Source organism: Simochromis diagramma, unplaced genomic scaffold, assembly GCF_900408965.1.
Source record: "Simochromis diagramma unplaced genomic scaffold, fSimDia1.1 OVJJ01000361.1, whole genome shotgun sequence".
Lineage (NCBI taxonomy): Eukaryota > Metazoa > Chordata > Actinopteri > Cichliformes > Cichlidae > Simochromis > Simochromis diagramma.
In genome coordinates, this window is record NW_024386860.1 from 12,924,899 (window position 1) to 12,949,574 (window position 24,676).

The 24,676-nt window shown below is 38.5% G+C and overlaps 1 protein-coding gene across 1 annotated transcript; it reads left to right on the top strand.

Annotated features, from left to right (window-relative positions):
- Nucleotides 1-8,248: 8,248 nt before the first annotated feature.
- On the top strand, nucleotides 8,249-22,676 carry tmod4 (tropomodulin 4 (muscle)). The gene is made up of 10 exons (XM_040030631.1): nucleotides 8,249-8,363; nucleotides 14,394-14,570; nucleotides 15,157-15,313; nucleotides 15,837-15,956; nucleotides 19,897-19,989; nucleotides 20,144-20,274; nucleotides 20,539-20,646; nucleotides 21,112-21,255; nucleotides 21,976-22,120; nucleotides 22,245-22,676. Exons 2-10 carry the CDS (start codon nucleotides 14,469-14,471, stop codon nucleotides 22,265-22,267), a joined length of 1,023 nt encoding a protein of 340 aa, XP_039886565.1. The 5' UTR covers nucleotides 8,249-8,363; nucleotides 14,394-14,468; the 3' UTR covers nucleotides 22,268-22,676.
- The last annotated feature ends 2,000 nt before the right edge of the window (nucleotides 22,677-24,676 follow it).

The following is a 24,676-nucleotide window of genomic DNA, read 5'->3' on the forward strand; positions in this document are numbered from 1 at the left end:
CTCTCCTGCAGATCATTCCTTCCAAAACAGCACATAATAAAGTGCTGGTGAGCAACTGCATTTGCAAAACGACAATATAAATAATTGCATTTCATTTAAAAATGAAGAAAAATCTGACTCATAAACTGTTGCAAAGAGCAAGTACCATCAGGAATGCAAAGGATTCATGACATGCAATGATGTGATTTTATTAGAAACGACTGCAAAAACATTAAATCTATTTCGCTTTTATGGTAACTATTTCCACAGTGGTGAACCTTTTACTGAATAGTCGACTAAGACCGAAAATTGTATAGGGATCTGAAAAACTCAACACCTATGTGTGTATTTTGTTGTGTCAGCGGCGCTTGAACAATCTTTATGTTTGCTTAACATGTCACCTGTATTTACACAAAGTGTGAGAAAGAACATCCGGACTGCATCCTTTGAACCCTGTGGGTCATAACTGCCACACCTCAAATGACACAGTCTGACCACACCTTGTGGGTGGTAGGTGTAATAACAGCATGTTCTCTGTTTAACCCCTTAAGTCTGTGTTGTTTCTCCTGACCCAAATGTAACTGAAAGAAATTTCCCAAACTTAATCAGTAACAGCTCCTCAACTGTATGACGATTCTTGGAAAACAGACACTTGGGATACCAAATATTAAGAGATGGCCTAGTCTGACACTCAGGGTTTGTAGGGAAGGTCTGCTTAGAACAAGTAAACAGTGCTTAAAAGTACATCTGTTCCAGATTTACTAAAGAGGACCTTTCGATTCAGATAAATGTAAAACAAAAACAAACCTTGAAGCTTTTACATTACAACCATTTTCTTACAGCTATTGCTAATAGTTTATGTGTAACATTTATTAATGGTGTACTTTCGTAAAAGTCATGTCATGCATGACAGAAAGTTCCTGTTTTGCTTTAAAAAAGAACAATGACAAAAGCCAATATAAAAAACACTAACAGCAAGTGTTGGCCTTGAGTCAAAGTGAAAAAAAGAAAAGAAAAAAAAAGGACCAAATTATACAAAGACTTCCCGAGTTCACGCTATTGTAGAAGAGGCATTTCCGGCTCTGGTCAGTTTTCCTTATCAGTTTCCTTGCCCTTATTTGGAAGTTCCGGAAATTTCAACTTGTTCCCAACAGTTGATGTATAAATAAATTTTGTAACGAGATGCAATAATCTACAATCTCTTTGTAGATTATTGTAGATTAGACAATAGAGTGATCAATACAGAACATTACTGATCATAAAGCTGGTAGATATAGTCTACTCTGAAACTCAAACAGCAACAGTACAAACATGATGACTACAGGTCTACATATAGATCCTATACTGTGTATATATTGTATATTGCTGTAAAAGGGATAACGAAGGCGAAGATGGGATGTTTTGGAAATAAGAAGAGAACCAAAAGTACATTTGAAAAGCATTTAAAAGCTGAGAAGAGCTAAAGACAAAAAGAAAACTAAAGTTAAACAACCCAATGTGGGCTAGGCTTTCACATTCCACATAATTACTATACAATCCTGAGTCCCTTTCAGTCATGTGCAGTGCTCGGCCTCACCCAATGCTTTATCTAATCTTTTTCCAACTTATATTATAATAGAGTTTAACCATTAACTCTTTTACATTATTTAGGTAGCTTTTAAGCAGATGCACAGATACTATTGCATAACAATTTTTTTTTCTGCACAACAAAACAGCAGGTCTGGTATGGCTGAGATTGAATCAGTCTTGGTAGATGTTCGAGATCCTCGTGCAGTTTGGCGTTGCCTACGTGAAAAGCATGCAACATTGTTGTCAACAGCCAATGTACCTTTCCAGCTCTTGTGAGCATGCTCTGCACGTAGCACACACACACAAGAGAGACTGGAGGCGGGGCGACAACACAGAAGAGCCTCTTTGTTTCACTGCACACGTGTCATTACGCCATCTAGTGGTGAAAAACACTGTATTTGCAGGAATCTGAGGTACGCGTATCCTCTTTTAAGTAAAAGAGGAACGAGGCATACTGTAGTTCTCGTCCTGTTTCCACTACCCGGTTGGCTATGAGAAGAAATCATTTAGACGTGTGATTGAGAGCAGAGCACACACACAGGGAAATAACAGAGCGACGGATATTTGCAAGAGTTGGGAGCTGTGGCAGAAAGAAGGAAGAAAGTAAAAATGAAAGAAAAAACCCCTTTGTTGTTGAAAGTGAATGTCAAGGGGGAGCCCCCGCCTCTTCCTGTCAACGCGGGGCAATCCCCGCCTCTTTCACATCTCCTAAAATTCAAATTAGATTCAGATTTAGTGATATGATGCAAATACAGTGTATCAATAGCAGGCTTCAGAAAGTCTATGTAAAATGTATAATTCATGAAGAATGGTCTCACTGAAGTAAAAGGTGCACATTCACTTAAAGGACAAGGTTAAAGTATTTTAGAAGCATAAAAAGCTTATTTCCCATAATATAGAAACATTTTTAGCTCAAAGTAGCAGCAAGCATCACTGCATTTGTTGGCACACGTAAAGCTTAGTATTATTAACTGAGAGCATAAACCTTAAAGCGGGGTAATATCAAAATTTCACACAAACTTGAACTGAGGTGTCACGAAATGAGTCATGTTTGATTTTGGAAAAACAAACAACACCAAGGTTGATTTGGCTAATCCACGTGAGCTGCACTTCCTGTTACTCAGAGCCCAGTCAAATTCCAGCGTCTCACACCTAATTTCACTTTTCCTGGTAAAACCCCAGATGGTAAATTTTTGACTTCTGCCAAAATGTGATGGGGCCATCTCCGGGGGATCTCGTTCAGGCTGGCTTTTTTTCTTTCTTTCTTTCTTTTTTTTTAAATAGTTTTCTAAGTTATTATGCACTTCCTCTTTTCTTGTGGTTGCAACCAAGTGCCATTAACTGGAAACACCCCCACACCACACGTATGACACACACACACAGAAGAAAAACCTTTTGTTTGAAAGAATTCCACTGACCTAAACATCTGGAAGGAAATTTTCAGAAGTGATGCGTTGTTTTGATTGTGTGGGCGAGGGGGCATCTATAAACCAGAGAGCGCATAACATTAAAAAAAAAAGTGTCAAGTTGAAAATGACAACAAGAAGGAAGCAGACCTTGAGGGGGAAGAACGTATAACACTTTGATTATACTGCGGCAGTAAAACATTGTTGATTACTACTGTGTGTATGGACTATAAAGCTCAAAACATTTTCAGCGCCACGTGAATGTGAATGTTAATGTTTGATCATTTATCATTGAACTGCAGTCAAATGTTGCAACAAGCTAAAGATAATGTTGTTGTGGTGTTTCACCAGACTTCAGTGGAAATCTAATGCGAAACCGATAAGTCAGGTTGGTATTTAGCCAAGTAAAACACACACACACACACACACACACACACACACACACACACACACACACACGCACACGCACACTGTATGCTAACAAGGGGAACACAAAAATATGTCTTCTTGTTATTCCTTGTTGTGGTTAGTGTGGATAATCCCTATTCATGATTGTCGGCAGGTCAAAGGGACTATTTCTTTGCAGAATGTAGTCCCTATAAAAAGGATGAGATGAAAAAGAAAAGCCCAGTATCAGGTTTGGGACAGCAGACCAGTGCAACACATCCACTGGTGTTGGTTTGGTGTTGATGCAGTTAAGTCCAAACCTGTGCTATACGCCAAGACAACCTGAAAGGGCACGTCAGAATAATAACCAGGGATAATATTTTGAGTGTAACCTGGAGCCCATCTAGTTTTGTGTTTTGAGTGAATTTACCCTTTTGACACAAGCACATTTTATTTGCTTACACAGGCTGCAGGTGCAATAGATCACACCACGAGATCAAACAGACACTTGCAGACTGAAGGTAAAAAACAGAACACAAACAGTTTGAGAACTCAGGTGTTTTTTGTTTGCAGTCATAGATGATGCTGAGTTAATGCTGTGCTTGTTGTTGCTGTGATTGGTATCTTTAAAGCGAGCGCAATGCAGTCAGTTGGAATTTCTGACATCTTTGGAATACAGAGAACTTGGAGTTACTCCTTTTATAACGACTAAGGATTGGTCATAGGGATGACTCTGCATGGATGTGCAGAAAAAAGTTACCATCATGACTTTGCAAAGTACTTGACCATAATGCAGAACTTTATAACAAAGTCATGTATCTTCACAACTGCTCTTTGCGTGACTTTTTAAATGCATTTTTTAAAACAGTGCTTGTTCTCATATATCGACACATATTACAGGCTATTGCCTAAACACCAAAAGCCGAGTCCTGGCAGGCATCACAGAGAGAAACACAAAAAAGTGTTAAAGACTTTTTCACAAGCCCTCGAAAGGTGCTGGGCTGTATTTGCAATGCCATCTAGTGGTGAAAGAGAAGGGGTGTGAAATGTATCTACAGTGAAGAGCACAATTTACATCTGTAGCTTGCAGATGTAAGATGATGGACTCTAAATTAAAGCAAAAATACTAAGAAAAAATAGTAAAAGAGCGAAACCACGAGCTTCTTCTAATGGAATTCCCAAAGGGTTTTTTTTGTTCTGTTTTTTCAGGGAAAACAGGGAGATCACAGTGGTTTTGGTGATTTCCCATCCAGGGGAGAGTTTTTATCATGTTGTTTTTACATAAATGACAAATCCAAAGCATTATTGTAAATAATGATGTTATGATGTGCAGTAATCGGGTCTTAGTTATCTTAATTACGTCATAGTACTGTTACCGTATCACCCCCTGCATTGGGGATTCCCATGATGTCACTTTTTTCCCACACATTTGTTTATTATTATTATTAATCTCTGGCTCTTTAGCCTGTCTTCCTCCCTTCACCCCAACAGGTTTCGTCAGATGGCTGCCGTGAGCCTGGTTCTACTGGAGGTTTTTCTTTCCAACTGTGACGAAAGCAGTTGCTCAGCGGAGTTTATATGATTGCCAGTGTTTTATCTGTGTTCTGTGTATTATTGGAGGGTCTTTACCTTACAATATAAAGCACCTTGAGGCAACTTTTGATTTGGTGCTATATTAATACTATTGAAATGAAACTGGAATTGAATCCATTGTTTACTCCATTCTATTCTTTTATAAAGTTCCAAGCCTTGTTGTGTTTCAGGGATTTGTGTGTTCCAGTGATCTGAGGAGCTACACTATATTGCCAAAGTGTGTTTATGGGATTTTTTTTTTCTTTTACCATTCTTCCAGAAGTGCATTTGTGAGGTCAGACACTGATGTTGGGTGAAAAGGCCTGGTTCGCAGTCTCCGCTCTAATTCATCTCATAGCTTTTCTACTAGGTTGAGGTCAGGACTCTGTGCTGACCAGTCAAGTTCTTCCACACCAGACTCCCTCAGCCACGTCTTTATGGACCTTGCTTTGTGCACTGGTGCGCAGTCATGTTGGAAGAGGAAGGAGCCATCCCCAAGCTGTTCGCACAAACCTGGGAGCATGAAATTATTCAAAATGCCTTGGTATGAAATGGCATTAGGGGTTCCTTCCACTGACACTAAGGGGCCCAGTCTAACTCCTGACAAACAACTCCATACTATAATCTCCCTTCCACGAAATGTTTCACTTGGCACAATGCAGTCAGACAAGTACCGCTCTCCTGCAACCGACAAACCCAGACTTGTCTATCAGATTGCCAGATGGAAAAGTCTGATTCATCACTCTAGAGAACGTGTCTCCACTGCTTTAGAGTCCAGTGACATCGTGTTTTACACCACCGCATCTGACACCTTGCATTTTGATTGGTGATACAAGACTAGGATGCAGCTTTTGAGCCATGGAAACCTTTTTTCATGAAGCTTTCTACGCTCTGTTCTTGAGCTAATCTGAAGGTCACATGAAGTTGGAGGTCTGTAGTGACGGATGCTTCAGAAGGTTCACTTGAGCATCTGCTGATCCCACTCTGTAATTTTACATGGTAATACCATTTTATGGCGAACTTTCCGTTGTTCCCTTATCACTTCCATTTTGTTATAATACTTTGTTATAAACCAGCTCACTGAGGAATATTTAGTAGTGAGGTCATTTTATGATTATATTTGTTAGACAGGAAGCATCCTATCATGGTAACACACTGGAATTCACTGAGCTCCTGAGAGTGACTCAATCTTTCACAAATGTTTGTGGAAGCATTTTGCATGCTTAGGTGCTAGATCAGTGAATACTTTTGGCAATATAATGTATGTTGTTGGGGGCAATTCACCCCTGGTAGGGTCTCTCAAGTCTAATTGATCCTGGGTGAGAGGCCAGACCAAGAGCAAATTTGGCAGCTCCTATTAGTAAAAAATCAAGGGTCCAATTTACTCTGCCTGGGACAGTGTCGCCAGACAGGCCCTTCTGGAGCCCTTTAATCTGAACATTGGCTGCTGTTCTCTTAAGTTGCATTGCATTTGTGGGCCACTGGAGTAAAAGCTCCCAAAAATTATTATTATTATTATTTTCAAATTTCATTTTATTTCAATAATTATTAATTTTTCATATTGACAGGACAATGAAAAAAAAAAACATAAACTGGATTAGAAAGTAACCAAACAACAGTCTCGCCATAGTCATTGTGCTTTTATGGAACATATCAGCTGTACATAAAAACAACAACAACAACAACAACAAAAACTGTGTAAGATAAAAGCCTTAAATGGTCGAAAGATATATACGTCACATCTACTGATTCTAAAGTAAAAAACACTTTAATCCATTCTGCACTCAAAGGTCACTGTTACACAGTTATTGGGAAATGCAGTTAACCTAAACAGTCATACGGAAACAGCTCAATGCATGTAGATATGGTCAAGACAACCTGAGAACGACCACACTGCTTCAAGTCAACAGGACAGTGCTCAACAGTGACTCAGACAACCACTGGTTACAATTAAGGTAAGGAGCAAATCTGAACACACAAACTGTACCTTAAAACAAATGGACTGCAGCAGCAATATATTATAATAATGCATAGTAATAATACTGGATACCACTCCTGTTAATAAAGAACACAAAACTGAACATTTCTGCTGTGACATTCAGAATTTGGTGAAACATGAAAATAAAACATGAAAAAATGTTTTATATTATGTCAATATGTATATATGAACCAAGGTCATAGATTTAGACAGCAACCTGTTGAATCTGTGCTATGAAGAATTAAAGCACTTCCGTAGACAAAAGAGGGTCCTGCTACTTTCAAGGTCTATCTGATTGTAGTGTAAAAGTGTATTTTGTGACACTTTGACTATTTTAAAAACATTTCTTATGTACAAATATTTTATTATTTGTTCAATTTGAAGTCATTGCAATAAATGAATAGAAATACAATGATGTATATAATGTTTGCACTAAGAAACCAACACATTCAGCGTCATTACCATTTGTTACCAACACCATTTAAAACCAATTCATAGAATAGAATAAAATAGAATTCAACTTTATTGTCATTGCACATGTCACAGGTACAAGGCAACGAAATGCAGTTTGCATCCATCCAGAAGTGCTTTAGCCATGATATAGATATATTACAATATATATTAGCAATAATATAGATATGTAAGTATATTACAGAAATGGGTCTATTATGGTATGGAGGTATGTTATGAATATGCTATAACTATAAGTATGTACAGGCTGTAGTGAGTATAAGCTATGTACAGGCTACAGGATATAAATGGCACAAATGTGAGAAGCATCTGTTGCTGAAACAAAAAATGATCTCAAATGATGCCAACATGATGATTTCTGAAGTACAATTCTTCACTTTATCAAAGCAAAAAATTTACAATGAAGCAATGATAAAACAGACAAAAGTGTGATAAAGGTGCTGTTAATGTGAGTGTGTCATCTCATTTCTGATTGAAATGGCAGTTTTATTTGTATACCACATTTCATTAAAAGCAAACTTAACTCCAAGGACATGAATTGCCAAATGAAGTAAAAAACAATAAAATATAATCAAACAAAACCAAAACACCTACTGAAATAAAAAAGGTTTGAAGTTTTACCGTTTTGATGTACATCTCAGCTCTGACCACTAGATGTCAGCCATCCTCCTTCTGTTCCTTCTTTTTCAATTGAATGATGAATGTGGTTGATTCCCCACTTCAGTCTCTCTCTCTCTTTCTCTCTCTCGCCCCCCTTTCTACACGACTCTCTACCATCTCCGTCACACAGCCAAAATAATAAAATGCTGACTTCTCAAAGTGCTGTCAGTATGCCGGTCTCAGCATAGCAGCCCTGAAGCTTGACACACAGGAGAGAGGGGTGGGGGGTGGGGAGAGAAATAGGGGGTCGAGAGAGTGAGAGGAGGGAAAAAAGAGAAACAAGTTTCTCTGACAGCAGGCTCTGCCTTGCCCAGGGGCTTCAGCACTGCACTTCTGTGAAGGTAGGTGTGAGGCTGCTCTCTGTGTCTGTTTCACTGAGTTTTTACTGGCATGTTGATTCACACTTTAATCTCTCTCTTTGCCTCTTTGTGGGGCTTTCCTTCATCCACACTCTGTTGTGTCACTATGAGGTGTTTGTAAAATAGGAGAAAGGTGCTAGACAGATGGTATTGTCCAAAAATATGGTGTTTCTGTAAAGTTCTGTGCTTTTGTGGTTTATTTAACTATAAATCAGAAATGAGTTTTTTGTTTTTTTTTCTCCCAGATATAGCATCTAAAAGACATTCACTTAAATGAATCTATCAGTATGGAATTTGTAGGCTGCCCATCACTGTGTAAGTAATTTGTCACCGGGGATTTGGAGATGTTGTCTCAGGAGTCTGCAAAGTTTGGAAACCAGAAAAGGCTAAAGTTTACACGTGGCCTGCTCGTCCTCTCCATTTAACATCCATTAGTGCCTGATGTTTTACTATTATCACCGGGTCAGATTGTCTTTTGGGATTGAATGGTGTAATTATATTAAAAGCAGGGACCTTTCATTTTATGTAGATGGGACCTTTTGGGTTTTTTGGCTCAGGTACAATGTTAGTGAAAGCCACAGTATGTCTTAAAAAATGAATTTCTTTAATGGAACCCCCCCAGCAAAGTGGTTCTTAGGGTGCTCAAAATGGTGCTCTGACTTGGTCTCACGGAGCAACCCAAGCTGGGGAGGATTCACACAGCTGTAAGTAGCTGACTTGTGAAGCTAAAATTAAGCTGAAGGGTGATTTGGAATGTTACACTTGGTCGGTAAGACGTGGAGAAGATGGCTCGCTGTTGGTGACAAATCTTCTGAGCTCTCGGTGGCAGAACGAGGCCTTAGCCTGCTCACGAGCAAAAAGAAAAAAAAAACGTTACAGAAAATTGGATCTACCAAAAGAGCAAGGGAAACAGTGCAGTACAGTATTTGGAATCCCTTTAAAGTTTATTTATGTTCCAGGAAAGATAATGCACTGACACAGAAGCAGAGTGTAAATCATCTTGGAGCATTTATGAGTGCGTAACCTTTGTCACTATGAAATCTAGACGCTTGTAATGGTCTTTTACTTGTAAAATGCACTGTAACTCATCCCTGCTGCCTGCTTAAATGCAGTACTTTGACATGTATTCATTAGAACTCCTTGCATTTAAATTAAATATGATAAAAGTTATACGATGATAAAAGTTACCTTATAGTGAGTCATGGTTTTAATGCATTCACAATAAGTGCTTTTATCCTTCAGACCTCTAACAATCGTTGCTCCAAAATGAAGCTGCACCCATTTTTTTCTTCAAATAACTTCACAGAAGTTCAAGCATTGAAATCTCTCAATACTTGAGCTGCTGTAGACAACATAGTTGTGAAAATGCTTGTAGAAACTCAATAGATGGCTTGAGATAGAAGGTTTGTAAGGGCAGGATTTTAACTGTTGCAGACACACACACTGACAGCTGCAGACACCACGGATGAGCAGTTGTTCTTATTCCACTTTTTTCAGGCCTTCTTGGCATATGCCTGGAGACACCAAATTGTGCCTGAGCAGTGCACAGTGTAGTGTAGTGTCTGCTAAAACAAGTTTGTGTGATCAAAACAAATTTATGTCACTTGGACCCAAGCGGGCATAGTTGTAGATGCAGAAACTGCAACACTGGCTTAACACTGGTTTAATAGGTGCAGTCATCAAGGGGAGTGGAGACCAGGCGTCTGTTCCTGTTGAGGAAAACTCCGCGTGCTTATCAGTCTTAGCTGAAATTTGCCCTGTGAGCTCAGTTATTCTGACTGACTGGACTTTTGCTCCCTTTGAGCAAGTTATATGAAGTTGGCCTGCATAGGTGTGATCTAATCAAAGGAGAGTGGGGGATACGTCAATAGCGACAGTCTTTGATTCACAGCTAAAATAACATTTAGTTTCTAGTTTTAATTTTTAGGAGGTAGAATTACTTGATGCAAAAACAGTTTATACAAATGAGTCAAAGCAATGGGTTAAAAGGGACCTGGATTGAATGCTGCTTACAAAAGCAGTACTTATCTCAAGAGACGGTTTAAGGTTTATGTAAAATGACACAGTCTTATCTGAAACAAAGAATCAAATTTATCTGAATTTGAAAAAAAAAAAACCTTTTTCAGATCAAAACAGAAAAAATATGACCCGTTGGACTTTTGTGATCTCACTAAAGGTTAAAAACAAAACTGTATTTCAATGAAACATCAATAACATGTAGCTGTACATTTATAGCCAGGCTTAGCTGAGATCACGACTCCTATAACTAGAGCAGCTGCAGGTGCAGGACATGGTTGAGATTTTAACTGGAAAAAGAACGGTCCAGAGCCAGCTGGCAGCGGCAGGTGACGGTCGCTGCACTGCTCCACACCCACTTTGCTTTCTATCATGCAGAAACCCTGCTGGGACTGCTGGAGACAGATGCATATGCACAAATACACCATCTGTTTCCAATGTGGACAGGGGCTTCCTGGAATGTGTCAAAACACATCATTTGATCAGACTGTTAGTTTACCAGAGTGCTATTTTCTATAGTCTACCAAAGCTGACAGCAAGCAATTCCCTCAAAATTGTAAAGTTTTGACTCTGTTTTGTAGTTTTCATGTCTCAGTGGTAGTTTTGCCTTTTGATACTTTGAAGGTTAGCTTTCTGATTTGTCATTTTCCCCCTAATCTATCTTCCCTTTGTGATTATGTGACCCTTCAAGCCTCTATAAGTTAAGAAAATATGTTCTTCGGCGCTGGCAGGCTGTTGGTATCCAGTTGTCTGAGCCCTCACTCTCAGCTGGTCAGAACAGCCATGTATTTAGCTCATCAATAAGTAAGGCTCAAAGGCTTGACAGCAGGCAAATCACACGAGCTGAGTTTGGCCAGAAACCACTTTAAAAAAAGGGAAAAATGAATGATCTAGTTGGCCTCATTTTTTTCATGTCACAATGTTTTGGATTTATTACACTGTTGGCTTCAAATGCATGAGTCAGAATAACATAAATATATATGAATAGGTAAAAAATGACATTTATCAGGCATTGCAGATTACATCATTAGTTTTCTTTTTATCATAGAAAAAAGCCCCACAATGCATCTTTAAATTTACCAATTTATTGATTTGATTTGACAGATTACCAGATAGTGTTCTGTGAAAAAAAAAGGCATTTTAAAAAAGGAGTTCACTGTAATGACTTTTATTGATCTGAAGTCACATTAAAGCATTTTTGTCTGCATCTGTGACATGATGGTCCAGCAAAAGATGAATGACTCTGTAGCTGACTGATATTTAGTGTTTTTGTTTTTTTTATAGCTATGAGTCTAGTTTAAAGAGCTGGGGGAGCTTTACTGTCAAGAGACTGGTAAAACCTTTCATCCGTGGTAAAAAGTGAGTCTAAGTAGATTGATGCCCCACCTTGTCCTGTAAGCTGCATCTTTTAAATCTCCTCTATCTTCCTCAACACTTGTTTATGCGATCCAGTGTTTGCGTCCCTGGCTTTACACATTAGAGGCACGCAGTGTTGATGAAAATAAAGATATACTTTAGTATATGTTATTTTGTGGGGTACGATATAATTTAATGGCCTATATTTTGTTTAAAAAACTCTGTATTCAGAGTTTTCACACATATGTGTATACACAGTACTCAGTATTACACAGTCACATTATGTGTGGGGACTAGACTTTACTGTGGGCATGAAAAGAAATCCCCACAATAAAGATCTGAAATTTTATGGGTACAAACATGGCTTTTGGTTAGGTTAGGTCTGTGAAATTGATGTATGTCATTGTTTTGTCCTGTATGTGTATGCGTATTTGTGTGTTTGTGTGTGTGTGTTTGTGTGTGTGTGTCTGCCCTTTCTAATAAAATGTAACCTGATCGGTGACTCTAAGAACACAAACAAGCTTTCAGTCTCAGAGGTTTTATGAAGAATAGAACAGAATAGAATAGAATAGAGTAGAATAGAATAGAATAGAATAGAATAGAATAGAATAGAATAGAATAGAATAGAATAGAACGGATTAGAATAGAATAGAATAGAATAGAATGCCCATTAACCGCAAAGTTATTTAGAGCTTCTGGAATAATGCAGAACAGTGCAGTTCAGTTCTATTTCCATGGTAACCAAGTTCCCATGGCGTCGTCAGGGAAACCAACTCATTTGGTTGTGTTGTATCAGGACATTATTTTTTACTGACTTTCTAGAGAAACTCTGGTGACACAACAAACTCACGGGGCCTTACAAACAAACACAAGGTGTGCCTTTCCACCTCAGGCCGATGTCCTTATTCAACTTTTCATATCAGAAATTTTGTGTGTTAAATGTTTCAGCTTTTTCATGTGTTTGTGCTTTTGTTTTGAAAAAACAATGATCAAGAAAACAAGTGAAAATCTTAAAAGAGGATGTGGCTCATTTGTATGTTGTAAACCATTGTTATAAATAATTTATATCTTGATACACAGCTTTTATTTTCAATTCATTTAAAAATGGAAATGAGAAACTTGACATCTGCTGCACATATGCAGTCACTAATTTGGACCATCTTGAATGTGTTTCGACAAACTTTGTTTCAGTATAAATGAAAATAAAGAGCAAGGGCTCCCTGAAACACAAAACCCCGCAACCACAATAGAGTTATTTGAGTGCTGGAAAAGTACACTTTTCAGATCACTTTGGATAGTGGAAAGTTACTCTGAATTATGCTGTCCTAATCCATCCTTGAGCACATGATTATGTTGTCATGCAAAAGAACTGCCTGCTATAAAACACTCGGAGTTATAGATGTGAGTGGTTTCTGACATCACGCTAGCAGACTGCCTGCAAAATACAATATTGTATGACCTGATCTGCAATGGTTTTCGCTCTGTGACCAAGTTGGGAAAAAATTTGGAGTAAAAATGAAAACACTGGCCCTTTAACCTGATAGCTGCATTACTCATACTTTGACCCAGATGTATACATGTTCTGTCACTGTGGTATTTTCATGTTTGGGGAGCCCTGTGGTGTTGTATGTAGACCACACTCTTTGTTATTTGAGGCTGGTGTGAATTAACTGTAACGTTTTAATGTGTCAAAAGCATAACTGTGTCACTGAGTTTTCATCCCTGGGTGCAGATATGTTTCGGGTGGGTCCACAACTGTATCAGCGAGTGTCTGTCAATGATAAATAAGGGATTGCACTTTCCACTCCTCTCTTCTCTCCATTTGACTATTCTTAGTCACTGTGTGGTAAGCTGAGGGTTTAAAGTTACAAAGACCTCATTCTCGCTCTCAGTCTTTCGTTGCTTACACTTCTTCGTGTCACTGACTCTCTTCTGTTAAAACTGCAAAGCATCAGTGGGCTCTTCTGCTGCAGTTTGCTTTAAGGTGAAAATAAAGACTATGCAAGAATGTGATCTGGGGGCTGCTGTAGCATATTTCCACAGACACTGCTTTCCTGAGTATTGCAGATGTATTATTGGAAGCGCATCTATTATTATCATAATAGCATTATTGAAGCACTCTGGATAGGGCAGCTGATAGGAGATCATGACGCTACTTGCCAAGGACAGTGGTTGACAAAAATACAAAGAAGGGGACCCCTTGTGGTCCTTGACAGGTTTCCAAGAGGATCCCAGATAAAATAAGAGCTGGGTGGTTTATCATTTACTTATATAGTCAGTAGATCTGCGGATTAAGCTTTCTGACCATGAGCTGTAACATCCTCTGTTAGCATCTGGCTGAGGATTTCAAAAGCCTGTGTTTACACTGCAACATGTTTAATGTAGGCTATAGTAATGCTAAAACAGTACTCAGTCACTCCTTTGTCTTGCATGATTAACAGTCAAAGCTAAGCTTTTTACAATGAAACTGATATTATTGTAAGAGTTTCTAACATAATAAATGACAGCACAAGATAAGTAAAAGAGGGTTGGAAATAGGACACAGTAAAAGAAGCCAAGGTATGACAGAAAAAAGATTTTAGATAAAAGAGTATAAAGATTGATTGTCCTCTCTTCTTTTTCCCCCTTTTTTACTGGCAGTGCCCTCTTACCCAGGGGTGCGCAGCAGTGTGTATGAGTGTGTGTGTGTATATGTGAGTCACAGCCTCAGGAACCATGTCAGACCCCAGGGACATTGATGAGGATGCCATCCTCAAAGGCCTTAGTGCCGCGGAGCTGGATCAGCTGGAGTATGAGCTGCAGGAGATGGACCCTGAGGTATGGATGATTTGACCTAAAACCTGCTTTTCCAGTGTCACGGGGCTTTAATAGCTGGTTCCTGACATTCACAAGTCTTACCTTTGTGCCAAAAAATCTACCCGACATCAGGAGTAGCTTGTTAACCATCAGACATGTGGGAAGTATGTGACATCTAAAGCAAGAACTACATTTTTTGAACCCTTTGTTACTTGTAAATTTTTTACTAGTAGGAGAGTAAAAGCAAATGATGAAGTTTTAAAGCATACCTCTCAGTCAGTAAACTGTAGTGTTGCCATATCAAACACATAATCAAACATGAGAAGTGCCCAATTCATCAAAGAAAAAGTTTTAAGGGCTCTCCACATAGAGTTAAAAAAAAAAAACTATATTGCAGAAAATGTTCATTTGATGCACTTTCAGTGCAGGGAGTGCATGGTCTAGCGTTTTATAAATTTAGAGAACCAAGTAAATAACAGGAAGAAGCAACAACCTTCTCTATTTTTTGGTTAAAGCTTCTCTGTTCAGATCATTTGATATACCTAAAACTTTCTACTAATTTAGTCTTATTTTCCCATCAACATAATATGATCCGATGTTCTCCCAGAATGCCATGCTGCCAGCTGGCTTTCGGCAACGAGATCAGACAAAGAAGACCCCGACGGGGCCATTTGACCGTGACGCCCTGATGAAGCACCTGGAGAAGCAGGCCCTGGAGCACGAGGACAGGGAGGACCTGGTGCCCTTCACCGGTGAAAAGAAAGGTGGGAAAGCAGATTCTTTGTCTGAGGATTTATGTAGGTGTCCTGTTACATAATATGCAGCAAGTCATTTAATTTTGTTTTCAGGCTAAAGTTTGAACATACAGTAAAAATCTATCTAAGCACTTTCAATATCTCCCCTTTCAATTGGGTATAGTTAGTCACTAATACCAACAATAGAATTTGCAATAAATGGAAACTAGTGATGCAAAAAGCAGATGTTCTTGGGATTCACCACTGAAATTGTGAAGATAAATGAGCACAAAAAAGAGCTGAGAAAGCACCGTGTAGGATTAAGCGAAACCTGAGTTTATTAAAGCTCCATTTGTGATATGTTTTGGGAAAAATCATACAAATAAAGCTTTCATGAGAAGTGAAATTATTAGATAGATAACTTCATTAAGAAATATATATATAAACAAACATCAGATATTTTGTAGTTTTTTTTAACTACCTTTTTTGGCCTTTGCTACCCTTTTGCCTGCTTTTGTCTTCTTATTTATCATCTTTTTCTTTCTGTATCTAGGAAAGCCTTTTGTGGCCAAGAAAGCACCAGAGATCCCCCTGCATGAGCAGGTGATCCTGGAACCAGAGCTAGAGGAGGCCTTGAAAAATGCCACTGATGCAGAGATGTGCGATATTGCAGGTAAGATTTACTATTGCTACTGTTTACTATTACTACTAATTGTTTGGCAGCACTATACTTATGTAGTATATATACAATATATACATTGGTTTTTTACAAGTGCAACTTAGTAAACAGGGCGCTTTTATGACAGGCTTTATCAGGCTGCAGATAATTCCAAAATCTATATTTAGTCTGTATTTCAGGAGCTAAACATCTAACGATCCTACAGGTAATCACAGGTAAAAGGGAACTGCAACTACTACTCTGACCACAAGTTCTTAGAAAAAACAAACAAACTATGTATCCATCCATCCATCCCCTTATCCAGTGGAGGCTTGCAGGGAAGTTGGAGAGGTTGGGTGCATACTGGACACGGTGGCAGTTTATCCCAGGATGCACAAAAGACAAAACATAACAGCAATCTCAAATTTAAGGAATAGTCCTTTAGTTTGTTCTCTCCCTAATACTGTAATGAGGGGAACCAGTGTTGCCTTCTTGAATCACATACATACAATAGGAAACAGATTTCTCAGTCAGATCTGCTCATCATGTCCAGTGAACAGATCTGACTGAGAAATCAAGGAACAATGCATGCTCAGCAACTTGTGAAGTAAAGCACACGCTGCTTTATCATTCATTCCAACTGTAATGAGGACCATAATTTATAAAATGAACATTGTTTTTATTTGATAAGATTTGGAACTAGAGACCGAGACCGTAAACTTGTTAGGGAAATGTTTACTGAGATCACAGGCAAAGGAGCTGGAGGGTCATTTTCTCATAGACTTCTACATAACCAAACATCTTTTTGAAACCAGACCCATTGCCCTCTTGTACTTTTGTGAGGGATGAAATGGGTAAAATAAAGTGTTAAATGCGAATATTAGCAACGGTTCTGTCCCAGTAAGCCGTACTAATGAGCCGGCATTCATAACACCAAGACCCCGACTCACCTATGACATGTAAAAATGTCTGTAATTACATCTTTTTTATGTGTGATGTCATCTGTTTGTCCTCATGCAATTTCCCATCAGTCGGTGCTTATTAACCAACAATGACATGCACAGCATACTGTGACCTCAGTGTTTTCATCACAGCGGCTTTGACCCACATAGTTCTATTATACAGATCCATTCTCTTTCTACTGCTAGCTTTATATTGTTTCCCTCAACACTGAGACAGCTCGGTTAATGACATGGCCAAACATGTGACGGGGTCCAATTCCCCACGCTCAGCAACACAAAAATAAATAGGTCTGGCTCCAGGCCACCGAAGGAAGGGTGGAGTGGACATGGGGATGGTGGAGGCAAAGATATTGTATCTGTTTAAAACATACTGTTTTTGCAGATAAAGCCTCAGTTTTCCATGTTTCCAGAAACTTGAAATTAAAAAAAAAGTTCACACTTGTTGGATTGCTTTGTTCTTGAATAATAAAATCATTTAAGAGGTGATTTTGACATTTTTTAATGTACTAATGCATCTTAGGTTAGTAGTAATGGTAAACAGCCAAACTAAAGAAAATGTAGTGACAGTATGACAACTGCAGCTTTGTCAAAGTTAACAGTATCCTGTGCAATGCCCTTTCTGGGTTTCTTAAATGTTAGAGAGAAATCAAAACCCTTACAGCCTTCCTCAGTGAGTTACGTTGCTCATCAGTAATTGGACAAGACCTATTTGGGGGAGCTGCTTTGCAAATGCAGAAAAAATGAAAACGGAAAACCTTAGATTTTCTAAAATCCTCTACACACCATTAATCCTAAATGCCGGATGGTATTTTAGGCAAAGTCAAACTGAAGCATAAAACATGCTTTATTGAGTGTGAAACCCTGAACAGGCGGTTAGACTCCCCTGATGTGCCAAACAGGCAGGCAGGCATCCGGAAAGGCATAGTAGGGGAACATGTTTGTCCAGCACCATGAGTCTGACAGAGAGACCGCCGTTTTAAGCTTGGATAGAGTCCAGATGGGGATTAAACCTCGGTTAGCCTCTGTCAGTCTATTGTTGGGGCTTTCTGGCAAACAGACTGAAGGGAGTGAATAGCCTGGCTGGCATGTCCAACAAATCACTTAAGGATTTTGATTTATATAAGACAATAGCAGTTTATTTGAATTGGTTTAAATTGATCTTGTCTTGATTTATTTAGATTTATCTCAGTTTATTTAAAAGAATTCCAGCATTAATTTTTTTTAGGTTGCTGTTAGTGTATTTAGCCACTTTAGGATGGCATGGGTGTCCATGGCAAATACTCCCCTTAACCGCCACACACACACACACACACACACACACACACACACACACACACACACACACACACACACACACAAGGACCTTCCCATGGTTAGAAATACTCCGACATTGAATGAGGAGGTTGGTGGGAAGGTGCTATGCAGGGAGGTGTTGCTGTCACAGCAGTTGGTTTGTCAGAGACTTTGGACCTGGCAGGTTTCAACAAGAGCAAAAAAAACACAAAACAACTTGAAGTCTGCCTCCTCCTGGTTGTAAAGAGTAACAGCAATAGCAAAAGAAGCCCCGATTCAACAGCTGTAGAGGTATTCATTAGTAAATATTTTATATAAGTGTAAGTTCTATTTTTGTTTCTAGTGCACATGAATATAATAATGAAGACAACAGTAATTTTATCCAATGATAAACTGCAGAAATTGGGAAAAAAATTATCACAGTATATTGTCACCTAATCTTCAAACTACTAAAACTACCGTAAATATTATGATACTATAATATTACAGTGCATATTAAACACAATAAAATAACACAATACTAACTCCTGCACTAATATGCAGATTGTGAGGTTCTTATTTAATATTTTATTATTTCCAGTTTGTGTTCCTCTTTGCTACATTTCAGCAGTAAATGCTACTTTGACATTACTACTTTAATATGACAGGTATTCTTTGTATTTTGAAATGGTCTTTATAGCATTTATGATCAGCTCATATTGCTACACAGTTAAGCTTAGCGGTATAACATGTAAAAGCAGTAGAATATCTTTTTACATCACAATTTTAGCATATGTTAGCAGTTACTGTAAAACAAAAAAGGTATAAATAATTATTTTTAACATCTAACGCTGAACACAATTATTGTGCATCACGTGAATGTCTTGGTTTTATTGTCCTGCAGTGTTATTGTTTTTGTTTTGCTGAGGTGTCAGCTGTTTAAGAAAATCTGAATGCGATACGCCCGTCCTGCACTACCACATCAAACAGCTGACAGACATGGGTCAGCATATTGCTGATTGTGACCACTGGCAACCTCCATAACAAACCTAAAAACAGGAAAACAAAAAAGCCAGTGAACACTGAACTATAACTTCAACTTAATGCAACAGGAATGATGCAAAGTTAGTGTTACTTAAGAAAAGCAGTACTTCCTTCACCTTTTCTAAATACTTGCTATTGATGTATTTTTAGGATTAGTTTGACCTGACAAATACTTTAGGTGCCCCTAAACAGAGTCTTTTCTTCTTCTAACTTTGTGTGGTCACAAATTAACACTGTCTCAATGTCAGCTATAATAACACTAAGAATTCTAGAGGCCCACAGCTTGACCCTGAAAGTTGTGTATTGTGCAGGGTATCTTTACTTCCTTGGGGGCCCCTCGAAAGTGTAAGATTAGAAGTCCCCACTGAACTCATACAACAGTTTCCTTATCTCATCAAACACCTGTGCACACACATAGACACACACAGGAGATGAAGGAAAAGGAAAAACTAACTGTGGCACTTTAGGTTTTGTCCTCGCCACAGAAACATTTTTTCCTAGCAAAGCAATATTAACAAACTTGCCTTTGGTATATCAGTACAGGGACACAGGACACACCATTAAAACTAGCTAAAAAAAAATAAGTATAACAGGGGCACAACTCTCTGATTTTATTCAAATAGTATAGATATTTTTATCTGAATGTATTCATGGTGATTGTTTTCCTGTATTTACAGCTATCCTTGGAATGTACACGCTGATGAGTAACAAGCAGTACTACGATGCTCTGGGCACCACAGGCACCATCGCCAACACCGAGGGCATCAACAGTATGTCTGAAAGCCAAAGACATTTATGAGCTATTGCTTGTACTCACACAGACAGACGTTGAAATGAAATGCAGACAGACATGTGACAGTACTGTATGTTTTATTGTGTACCGTTTACACTGTAGCCTCAGTTGTGATCATTTATCTCCTTCAGGCGTTGTGAAACCAGATCCCTTCAAGGTCTTCCCTGAAGAACCTCCAAACCCCACCAATGTGGAGGAAACCCTGGAGAGAATTCACAACAATGACAGCAGTCTGACTGAAGTCAACCTTAACAACATCAAGGTCAGCTCATTGGAACGTCACAATTATGGAAAAATTATGCACAGATAAAAAAAATGTTTGTCAAAGGGAGCTTGAAGCTGGACTCAGAGACCTTAAACGCCCAAACAAGATTAATTTCCCATATGACAACAAAGATTACACAATCGTTTCAGTGAACCAGCTCATGTCATATGCTATACTGATCCTTGGCTGCAAAACCCGGATCTGCAAGCTTATCAAGTATTCCTTGTTTGCGAACTGAACATCTCCGTATTTTCCTTGCAGGACATTCCCATCCCAACACTAAAAGAGATCTTTGAAGCGATGAAAGGAAACTCTCACGTGGAGTTTCTGAGCATCGCTGCAACCCGAAGCAACGACCCTGTGGCATATGTGAGTAAATTACCCATTGTAATTATCAACTGCTTGCCAATGACAGCAAATTTCCTCAAAGTTTAAATCAATTTTTATGGTATTTATTTCTTTGATATAAAAATCTTAGAAATGTCTTACAGTTTATATCTCGTTCTAGCCATAGATCTGTTTGTTTACTGAATGACTCTTAGAGGATATTTATTTGTAGTGTAAAATATCAACTTAAGGTACTGTTGTACCTCTACTGTGTTATTATTGTTTCACATAAAAAGAGATTAATTGCAATGACTGAAGTTTTCCTTCAGATTCTATAAAGATCTCCTTTTCTTTGTCACCTGATGTTCAGATGCACTGTGGTAAACTATAGTTTATATCCGAATGTGTCTGCCACCTGACTATAAAAAATATTTTTAAGTCCTTAAGAGCTTTTAAAATGTGGAAGAAAAATATAGTTTCAATGTACGTTTCTGTCTGTGTTTCTAGGCATGCGCTGAGATGCTGCAGGAGAACACCAGCTTACAGAGTCTTAACATCGAGTCTAACTTCATCACTGCAGACGGCATGATGGCGATCATCAAAGCAATGGCTAATAACGCCACACTGATGGAGCTCAAGATTGACAACCAGGTTAGAAACAAATTATTGGACATGCTGTGCATCTACAGCTGATAATTTGCAAGCCACTTTGATACTCACCTGTAGAATAATTTAAGCCTGGCACACAAACGTACCATTTGTGTGCAAAACAATGCCAACATCTACAGTTTTACAGACATTAAATTGTAATTTTGTACCAACAAAGTGATTCCAAAAGAGCTATTAGCCGAAGACTTGGCATATTTCAGCATGATGTGCAGTGTAATCTAAAAAAAAAAAAGAAGAAAGAAATTAAATTGAAAAACACAATGAAACATGGAATGACCTCCCCAGAGGCTGGACCTGAACATTACTGAAGCAGTGTGGGATCGTCTTGGCAGAGAAGCTTTAAATGTCCTTTAAGAAGCCTGGAGAACTGTTCCTGAAGACTATTTAAAAAAAAAATTATAAGTCTGCCTAAAAGAAGAAAAATGGTGGTTACACCAACTATTAATTTTCAAGCTCATTAGAACTGTGCAGACTTTGCCATTTCCATCACTGCATGCATTTCCCATTTTCATGGTAACATATAAAAAAAGACTTATGCACAGCAACCAAAACAAGACATCCTAATTTTTATTGTCCAAATATGAAATAACTGAGTTAATACTCATACCCAATGACATGCTTTTCTTACTGCTTTCAAATTTAATTCACAATGGAAAAAAGGACTCAGTGCTTGATTGTGTTATCCTTTCATGTATCATATAGCGACAAAAACTTGGAGACTCGGTTGAGATGGAGATTGCCTCCATGTTGGAGAACAACTCCAGTATCCTGAGATTTGGCTACCACTTCACCCAGCAGGGTCCCCGAGCCAGAGCCGCCATGGCCATCACACGAAACAATGACATGAGTAAGAAACCTGAATCCATGGTCAGATAGTCTTGAAATATTCATGTATAATACAAGGAATCATTTAAAGTGTTATTGGATTGTGCAACAGAATATGAAATCGGCATCTTCTCTCTTTTACATAGTTCGTCAGCAAAGATTAAGATGAACACGACAAGGAGTGAGCAGAAGAGCAACCATTAGCCCCTCGGGGCCTGCAAAAACGGATGACTCTTGTGCCAGCTCACTGTGGTGCAGCAGAGCTGAATGAATTCTCCCAAATTAATTCTGGTCACTGTGCCTGGGGGAAACCATGTCTAACATCCATGTTCAACCATTCATTTCATTTACTGCAGCAAGAGTTTTGTAGGTTGCTGAATTTCTCATAAAGGCATGTATAGATCACAAGCACAACCTGAAGTGTCTTTTTTGTGCTTTTAGTTTATGCGTCACCAACATCAACCCAAACAAATAGTTAACTATTTTCATTCACTAACTCAATGTGGTGCTATATCATCTGTGGGAGAGGGGGGAAAAAAAATCTGTAAATACTTTAAATAAAAATATATATTCGATTATTTTTTGTAATTGTTTGGTAAGTTTAATTTTATTGTTTCTAATTCTTATTGCACACATAAATATTATACTCAACAAATATTGTTTTAAATGCACCAAGAAAAAAAAAAAAAAAATCATACTTTGGCACATTTAAGGAGACTATCTACAGGTTGTGAGTAATCTGTATTTGAGCCACTGATACTGGATAAACTGCTATTTACAAAAGTGACAGCATTTTCTTTTCAAAATTGTGTCCATCAAATAATTGCCATCTTGTAAACAATGAATTAACATCTGTGATTAACCACCTGAATCAAGAAATTACTTAAATAAAACCTGACTGACAAAGTGAAGTCGGCTAAAAGATTTAGACTCAAGAACAGAAGAAAAACAAAGTCCTTGACATCTATATGGGAAGGCTTTGGGACTCCAACGAACCACGGTGAGAGCCATTATCCCCAAATGGACCAAACTTAGAACAATGGTGAACCATACCAGAAATTGCCAACCTACCAAAATGACTCCAAGAGGACATCAAGAACTCATCCTGGAGGTCACGAAGGAACCCAGCATAACATCTAAAGAACCAAAAGCCTCCCTTATGATTGAACAATAACAAAGAGAGTGGGCAAAAATGGTATCCATTGGAGAGTTCCAAAGAGAGAAATCACAGCTGACCAAAAAGAACACAAAGGCTCATCTCATATTTCCCCCCAAAAAACATCTTGATGATCTCCAAGACTTTGGTGAAAATGTTGGGGGACTGATGAGACAAAGCTGAACTTTCTGGAAGGCTTGAGTGGGGTAAATCTGGCACAAAGCTAACAGCATTTCATAAAAAACAACAGCAAACCAACAGTCAAACCTGGTGGTGGCAGTGTGATGGTTTGGGGCTTGCACTTTAGTGCTTCAGGATCGGTAACTGATGGAACCGTGAATCAGAATATCAGAATGTCCGGCCATCATTTCATGACCTGAAGCATCAAGCCCACTTAGGCAGCAAAACTGAGTCGTTAAACAGGTTCATGCAGGAAAACTCTCCAGTGTGACTGCATGAAAACTATTCTGCAAAGAACAGCAGACCAAAATTCTTCATCCCTTCAATTCAAAATTCCTTATAAAAGCTTGGTTGAGGTTTTTGCCGTCATGGGTGGCACAACCAGTTATAAGGTTTAGGGGGCAAGTAGGTTTGGATAACTCTTTTCCCCTTAATAAATGAAATGATCTTTAAAAACTGCATTCTACAGGTTATCTTCGTCTAATATTAAAATTTACTTGATGATCTGAAACATTTAAGAAATCAGAAGGGGTGCAAATAGTTTTTCACAGCAGTATACATAATCGTAACTGTTATAATCATAATCTCATTTTCTGTGGTAAATATTATATGAAATTATTTCCTAAAACTAACACATACAGCATTTTAGGTAACCCCCCCCCCTCAAAAAAAACCCTTGATTTAATAAATCACAGCCCTTTAATCGCTTACAGTTTCTTCTGATCTTTAGACTTCCTCCAGGCACCTGAGCTATTTTTACATCTCACTCGGCCCAACGCAAATGTGAAACGGATCCTAGCCCACTGAGCTTGAGTTACCTTGTTCCAAATATAAGAACTAACTTTAAGAGGGTTGCACCCTAATGCACCCACAGAAATTTATGAGCAGAAACAGCTGCTAACCTCTCAGGATTTTCACAGCATTGCTTGCATCCCTGCCTTCCACCTCTCGTTTCATTAATCCATTTCTTGAAAGACTTCTCACCTAATGTCAAGTTTGACAAGACCACATATGCTTTTTAGATTTCTCAAAGGTCACATTTTAAAACTGCAAGCTTCACTGACATTTGGCTTTGTGTAAAACTTTCAAGTCAGTGTTGCCTTACCACATCTATTCTGAGAGTTTCTCTTCCACTTCTTAGTTTCCAGTAAAACACGGATGTATTTTTGGACTGTAACCCTGTCACAAATGTATTCACCACATTGTATTTATGCTTCTACTGTTTCGTAAACAGTAATACTG